This window comes from Thermobia domestica, chromosome 1 (genome assembly GCF_964235325.1).
Source record: "Thermobia domestica chromosome 1, izTheDome1.hap1.1, whole genome shotgun sequence".
Lineage (NCBI taxonomy): Eukaryota > Metazoa > Arthropoda > Insecta > Zygentoma > Lepismatidae > Thermobia > Thermobia domestica.
Window position 1 is genome coordinate 162,020,591 of NC_137454.1, and position 7,548 is coordinate 162,028,138.

A 7,548-nucleotide genomic window follows, 5' to 3' on the forward strand; every position below is an offset into this window, starting at 1 on the left:
CGGCACTAACGAATACTAACGAAGCACTAACGATGTGTGAAGTCGAAGTTCTGGCCTGCCATAGGTGGCCTGTTAACTTCATGGACATAATAAATATGAGGCATGGCGGCAATACCAGAAACAAGCAAATAGCAGACAGATATGTCGTAAGGTTAATTTTCTATCATTTTTCTGCATTGAATCCAGTCTCAATTCAACAATATGTGGCAAAAGAGAACGTGTTGGATTTCTTTTAATGACATCTCGCTCACTCTTTCTATGTTCTCCAGCTTCTTGTCGTTGGGACAGAATCAAAAATATTGCCTACGAAACGATAAAGAAAATTTGCTCGTCTCATATCGTTTTTTTTTTTTTTTTTTTTTTTTTAAAGTTTTGAATTAATCATCAAGAGACTTCTTTGCCGTCTTACTTCCCGAGAAGTTTCTTGTCTGTCTTGTCATGTAAATTTATGTATTTCACTTTTGGAAGAAATTTAAATAGTAGTTTTGGTTGGGTATTACATTTAGTAGGAAATACAAATTCTATGTGTTGATATTTGTTGATGAATTACTATTACTAGTAGTTAATAAAAGATACACATCCAGATTCCTTAATCAATACTCAGTCAAACGAGCGTATAACTCGTTGACAGTGCAAAAGTACGAGTATTATTTTTAAAAAGTTTTCGGAATATAGAACGCAAAAATTTTTGGAAACATCTGATCTCTTACAGGAATCAGTAAGATTAATAAGAGTAACAGGAGTAATAGTACAATTAATTAAATATTAACTAAAACATTCCGCTTAATTCATGTGAAAAGTAGGCTACATTACTTTTTAAGAAAACTATTTCCTTAAAAAGTAATTGAATATCACAGAAAAACAATGAATATAGTATAATGGGATTGAGAGGTCAGTGTACCAGATATAAGGGTATTGGGTTCGATCGTTATCTGTTCCTGTGACGGAAAGCCAGATATAATGGGAGTTTTGGAAGGTCGGAACACATTTTACTATTAATCCTAGTATGTTTCTGTTCGGGACGTCAGATATAATGGTATTGGGTTCGTTCGTTGTCTGTTCCAGTTCGAAAAGACTAACTAATAATACTATCGGGATTCGAACCTTGGATCTCTTTAGATACCTTCGTTATGACATCATTCATTTGCAAAGATTAATGAGGTCCGTTGAAGAACTGGAAACAAACAAATAACCTCACTCCCACGGTCCTGGGATTCGGGCGTTACACATATCAAAGGCATATGCCGTATGCCCACCGTCGCTGTTGCGTCAACCCAAAGGTATACCTTTTACTACCTGCAAAAGAATACAAGGTAGGACAGATATGTGTGGTTAACACCAGACGAATAGTGGGAGACGAAAGTAAACGTTTGTAGCTCACTGCTTAAAAATACCTTACCTTGTGACGTACGCTTCAAATTGTACACATTTTAACCACTAAAAGGAAAGCATAACTTATTAAACACACCTTGTTATCATTATTTCCACTTTCAAGAAAAATAACAAGAATTGTAGGCCAACATTGTATTAATATTCACTTTCACTACACGAATTACATATGATTTAAAACAATACTAATATTTGCAAATTAAGAATAATACTTCACTCAAAGGTAAACTGGCCCTTGTAAAAGATTTCGGGACGACGTTTTAACGCGCACGATATTCGCGATCGACGGTTACGATGCTAAAAATTCACTAGTGCACTGTTGAATAGTTGACTTCCATCGCTGGATAGCGATGAGTTTAATATCCCATTCCTTGATGTAGAGTAGGATTCTTCTATGAGTTCGTTACATTGGCGAAAGAAATACGTAAGAATAACTCTTATTACATATGCATGTTCTCTTCTTCCTATTGGAACATCATTTATACACATATTACTGTTGCCAGATCTCTTGATGCGTTTTATATATATGAGAACTTAATTACTATCCATCTTAGTTCTGAATTTTTAAAATCAAACTTATTTTGAGAGCGTATGTTGAATACGTCCAATTTGCTTAGCCGATGTCAACGCTCTTCTCTTTTCTTCGCGCGTCACATCGTTGCCAGTTAACAGCGCAAGAATACACTAGTAAACTAAAATATAGTTCGTAGAAAACATTAAGTTTTTGCTTCTTTATTTCACCAATGATGTAAAATGAATAACCCATAGGTTAATTGAAATCACTATAAAGGCACTGATAATTTCAATAAATCATGAAATTACTGATTACAATTAAATTTTACATTCTCACGTAAAATCTGTCATCGCATGAGTTTTGCTGCGTGGGCGTTCAGCACAAGGGTAGCAAAAATTCTTTACCTTGTTTGGACTGACGGGAGAAGCAGGGCTGTCTGGAAAAGTGAGGCACCTTTTGGGTGATAAATTCCTGAGCATTGTTCTCCTCCAAATGTTAGCTGGTTGCGTTTCATTTCTAAGAATCGGAGTTGAGGAAATACGAGGGTTGATGTAAAAGTTCATGCCAATCCATATCGTTATAATAGTGGAACATAATTTTAGAAATGGAAACTCTTTTAAGGTTTTACTCATGATATAAAATAATGTTGATATGTTGTTCACTATAGACACATCAATAAAATAAGAATCAGTAACGATATTTAACAAGAATGCGCTCATTTATTAGTTATATGAGAATATCTCAGTCTCAAGTCTTACTATGGCATTAAAAGGTTAAATGGAGATGAAATAGTCGAAAAATTTCCAATTAAATGTAAATCTGCATTTATAAGAATTACAGACGGTAGAATCAGACAGGAACGAAACTAATTATATCCTTGTAGTTTTTCCCAATACAAAGAATTGACGCAATCCTTCCTGCTAGTCTAGTGGATATTGCGCGCGCTTTCGGTGTACAGGAGCCCTATTTCGATTTCTGGTGGGGATCCTTCAAATTGGAAGACATTACAGTAGTTTGGATTCCACCTTAAACTCTTGAGTCCAAGCCTTATATGGCCTCAGCTGCCACTAAACTCCAACCAACAAAGAACTGAATATTTAGATGCAATAAGGAAAACTTAGATCTAAAAGAACAATAGGATGAGATAGTATATCTCAATTCTCGTCTCGAAAACTAGAATACTACATTATATACCATATAAATCGCCACGTGTGTCTTCACGTATGATATCTAAATATTTATTGATGATCTCATTTTTGAAACAAGACGAGAAATTTCTATTTTTTGAACAACATTACGTCCAGGTGGTTCCGTATTCATTACAATGTAACCTCGTCGCGTTTCACGAATTGTCATATACGAACAAACGATGCTTTAATATCCATGGAACCATGATTGCAACTGAAATTGTATGGAGTGCCATCCGAGCTGAAAATGTCATGGAGGAACGAGTTTAATTTATCTCTATCTACATATGTACCAGATCTCTCCCCTCTTTGAATTATACATTTGAAAATCGTCCCGTTTACTGTGATTCACACTGTATTACACATAAATAATCCCATTTCATAATGTTTCTAAAATTATTACATTAAATATTTTTTTTAGGAACCCCGCTACTGCTTGAGATGGCAGCTAAGCTTCAAGATGAACTTAGTGGTAATGTGGAAACCAGGCCTTTACTTTCCGTAAATAGCATGCATCGTCTTCAAGTCTTTTGTACTATCCTTGTGGAAATCTCTACGTTGATCACTAATTCTTGTTGGAAAATGTCTAAAGGTATAGAGAAATTATTCTATTCTGAAGTTAATATTACTTTGTCTACACTAAGATTATATTTAAATGAACAGGAATTTGAAGATTATCGTCTAGAATTTCTTCGTTTGAAAAGAATAAGTCAGTGTTTAATTATTAGAAGCCACGATAACTACTTTTTAAAGATCCATCAGATAGAGGAATTGTTTCAGAAATGCGCATCCAGACTTTTTAATAGACAAAGATACGAAGATGATTCAAACATACACAAATCATTAAATGAACTTGCCAAAATAGTTGAAGCTCCTGCTATAACAGAAGAGGAAAAGCGCCTGGTAGTTCAGGCAATGACAAGCCGTGAAGGTACAGGTCGCTGGTTCAAGTGTAAAAATGGACACTATTATTACATAGGTGATTGTGGAGGTGCTATGCAAACTAGTCGATGTAATGAATGTAACGCAGAAATAGGTGGAGAACGGCATAGCCTTTTGGATACCAACCGTTTTGCTCCTGAAATGGATGGAAGCACCCAATCTGCTTGGCCAGGCATGGACAGAAACCAGTAACATTTAGATTTACCAAAGGATTGAGTTTATTCAATTGTAATGACAGATTATTATATTGTTCAAGTGTTCTATATTATATTCCTTTCTTTTGTGGTCATTCCACAACTTCTTATTTATGAACGGAATAGGAAACAGAAGCTTGTTCTAATGTTGTGTTTATAGTGTTTATAATGTTTGGTAACTTGCGAACAATATTAAACAAAAATACAAATTATTTTTAACTGACATAAAGAAGGAGGTTATCAGTTTGACTTATATATACTTATGTATGTGTGTATGTAAGAATGCTTGCGATTATATCGACAACAGTTAGTCACATTTCGATTGAATTTTCATTAATCGAATAGTCTAATTCGTAGGAAGGTTCTTATGGATGAAATATTTGAAAATATTTATAATTAAATAATTATCAAAAGAAAAGCATCCATATGCAGATACAAGCTGTGTTCGAAAAGTATCGAACTTTTGGTTGGCAAAAATACATTTCTTGATTTGGAAATCCGAAACACCAATCCCCTTCAAAGTAGTCCCCCTGGTAATGCTTATATTTCTCACAGCGCTCCCGCTATTGTTAGAAACACTTCTGGAACGCAGTTTTTGGAATTGTTAGCAACCGTATCCTCGCATTCCCAATGATCTATTCTCTTGACTTAAATTAATTCCTTTTTAGTAGCATTTTTAGCTTGGGAAGTAACCAAAAGTCACACGGAGCCATGTCAGGTGAGTAGGGAGTCTGACGACACACATGAATATTGTTTGGCGATGAAACCATGAATCCAATTTCGCAGACACTCTCCTCATGCCCAAATTCTCGTTCAAAATTGAATATATCGATCCGATTGAATGGTTTCCGCTTGGGTATTGCCAAGATTTTAGCAAAATTTGATGCAATATCGTTGCCCAAGTTTTTCTGTCATTTTACAAAAGAACTGAAACCCGACGACCGCTCAGTACACTTCTTCACTCGTTGGTCGACTGCCAGCGACTGACGCTTTCTGTGGGCGGGAAAAAATTAACAACGGCATGTGAGTGTCCGCTCTACATCTACATTGAGGAAAGTCTCCCGCGGGAAAAAAAAGTTTCGATACTTTTTGAACACACCTCGTGCTTATGTTAGCATACAGTATTGTTGTGGGTATATTCACGCATATGATCCTTTTTTATTTGAAAGAATATACCTTTCCAATGGTTTTACATATATTGCATGAGGATGTAATGAAAGTCTTTGAAACTAAACCATGAAATTCCTCAACAACTGACAGTGTCAATACTATAATTGTGTGTATGATCACGCATAACTTCGACACAGGTGCATTAATTTTATTGATGTACTACTTGTTTGAAAGAGTATGCTTTCGTGGTGGGTTTATATAAAATTCATTAGAATTTGATTATAAGTCTTCGGAGTTAGACAATGAAATGCCTCAAGCTTTGATAGTGTCAATATCGTAATTAACCAGTTTCATTGTGTGCATTTCATTGCAAGGATAACTTCAATATAAATGTACCTATATTGATTATTCTCTTTTACTTTCAAAGAATATACTTTTTCACAGACTGCATGTAAGTTTTATCAGCATATGATAGCAGCCTTTTGAACAATGAAATTCCTTAACAACTGAAAGTTTTAATACCGTGTGAATGTTCACATATGATTTTGTAACACATACACCAATTATGCATATATATATATATATATATATATATATATATATATATATATATATATATATATATATATATATATATATATATATTTATATATAGCCAGGAAAGAACTAGAGCCAGCGGTGCCGCCCTAGATTACCATTTGCCGTCTCTGAAACAGAACGTTGTAGAGAATATTTAAATGGTCTTAAAAATAGATATGAAACAGATGACTTTTTTTTTTTTTTTAACGAACTAAAATTCAGTTTAGTGCATTTTCTCATTTCTCTCTTACAATGGTATACTTCTTGTTAGATGCATCTCTTATCTTACACAACATAAAATATGTAATTGTGTTATGTACTTTTTATAAGTATTTGTGTGCTAACTATTAATCTTCGTAGCTTGGATTTGTGTACCATAATATTTTAAAGATCCTGGCCCGCTAAAAAATCAAACTGGATAAGTACATACATAAATATCGACGCTGTTTTCACGAACTGGCGAATTTAGTTCTGCCAAGATATCACGAACTGGCGAATATGAAAAAAAAAACTGCACTCTTTTAGTTTATATTACGTAAGCTGTTAGATACATGTGTACTATTAATGAACGAAAACTTAGACCCGAAGTCCGCTCATTTGGTGAGATATTGGCAATATTACATTCGCGAATATTGAGAAAATGAGAATCACAATTTCTCGAACTGGCGAATGTAACCTTTCCTCTCTTTTACTTTATTTTCTTACTTGTAACTAAATGTTTATGTTGCACTTTGTACACCAACAATTGTTACAAAATGGAAATGGTTCTAGTATTATATTTCGTCATTTGTTTCTTATCAGTATTTCAGTGAAGAAATGCAGTGTATTGTTAAGTGCATTAATTTTTCATCTCATGGAAGTAAGTCCAATACTTGTCAAATACACTAACAATTGCTAAGATGTACGAGCTACGAAATAAGTGTTTCCTAATAATCTTACATCGTATTCTTTGTACAGGTCAGTGTTTGCGTCTATGAAACTGAAATTTAGTGCACCGAGAAAGTGCTTATGCACTATGTGTGAAACAATTCGCAAAGGAGACGTAAATTAAATTCAGCTACTAACAGATCAGTTTCACAGATACGTTCAACAAAAGGCTAGAGTAAGAGAACTTAAAAGTTTTGAAAAGCAACGTGTCTCAGATGATCCAAAGACTGTCGCTACTTGCTTTATATGGAAAGGTAATACAGTTACCCTGTACCAAGCATGGTATTGTAAACGAAAGCAATCAACCTACAATTTCGCAATCTATGAACTTGCTAGTAGGGACGGACAAGGTTATGTCTGGCACCAAGGATTAGCAAAAGGGTATCCTAATGAAATCGTCACTAGCTTACGATGTTTTAAGTTAGGCTGGGAATTAGATTTCTGGGCTTTCAGCATCTATGCCCGCCCATGTTGGCCCGTCACGTATGGAGGAATGACGTCCTTCTGCAAGCACACTATCCAGGGAAAGGGAAGGAAGGAATGATTGGGAAAGGAACGAAGCTTCCTGGGATCTATATGTGAGGTACCATTCCGGTATTTACGTGGTGTAAATGAACAAAAACCTCTCTCAGGATAGCTATCAATCGAATAAGTATAGTCTACATAACTACTCTTACGGGTAAAACGTAAGAAGTTACATTTATTT

The 7,548-nt window shown here is 34.8% G+C and overlaps 1 protein-coding gene across 1 annotated transcript in view; it reads left to right on the plus strand.

Moving 5' to 3' along the window:
* The window catches only part of LOC145670136 (NFX1-type zinc finger-containing protein 1-like), a 242,788-nt gene extending 236,889 nt beyond the window's left edge, over positions 1-5,899 (plus strand). The window contains exon 13 of the mRNA XM_081738515.1: positions 3,512-5,899. Coding sequence (XP_081594641.1) covers positions 3,512-4,224 — 713 coding nt within the window. The 3' untranslated portion in view covers positions 4,225-5,899. The remainder of the gene's footprint in view (positions 1-3,511) is intronic.
* The last annotated feature ends 1,649 nt before the right edge of the window (positions 5,900-7,548 follow it).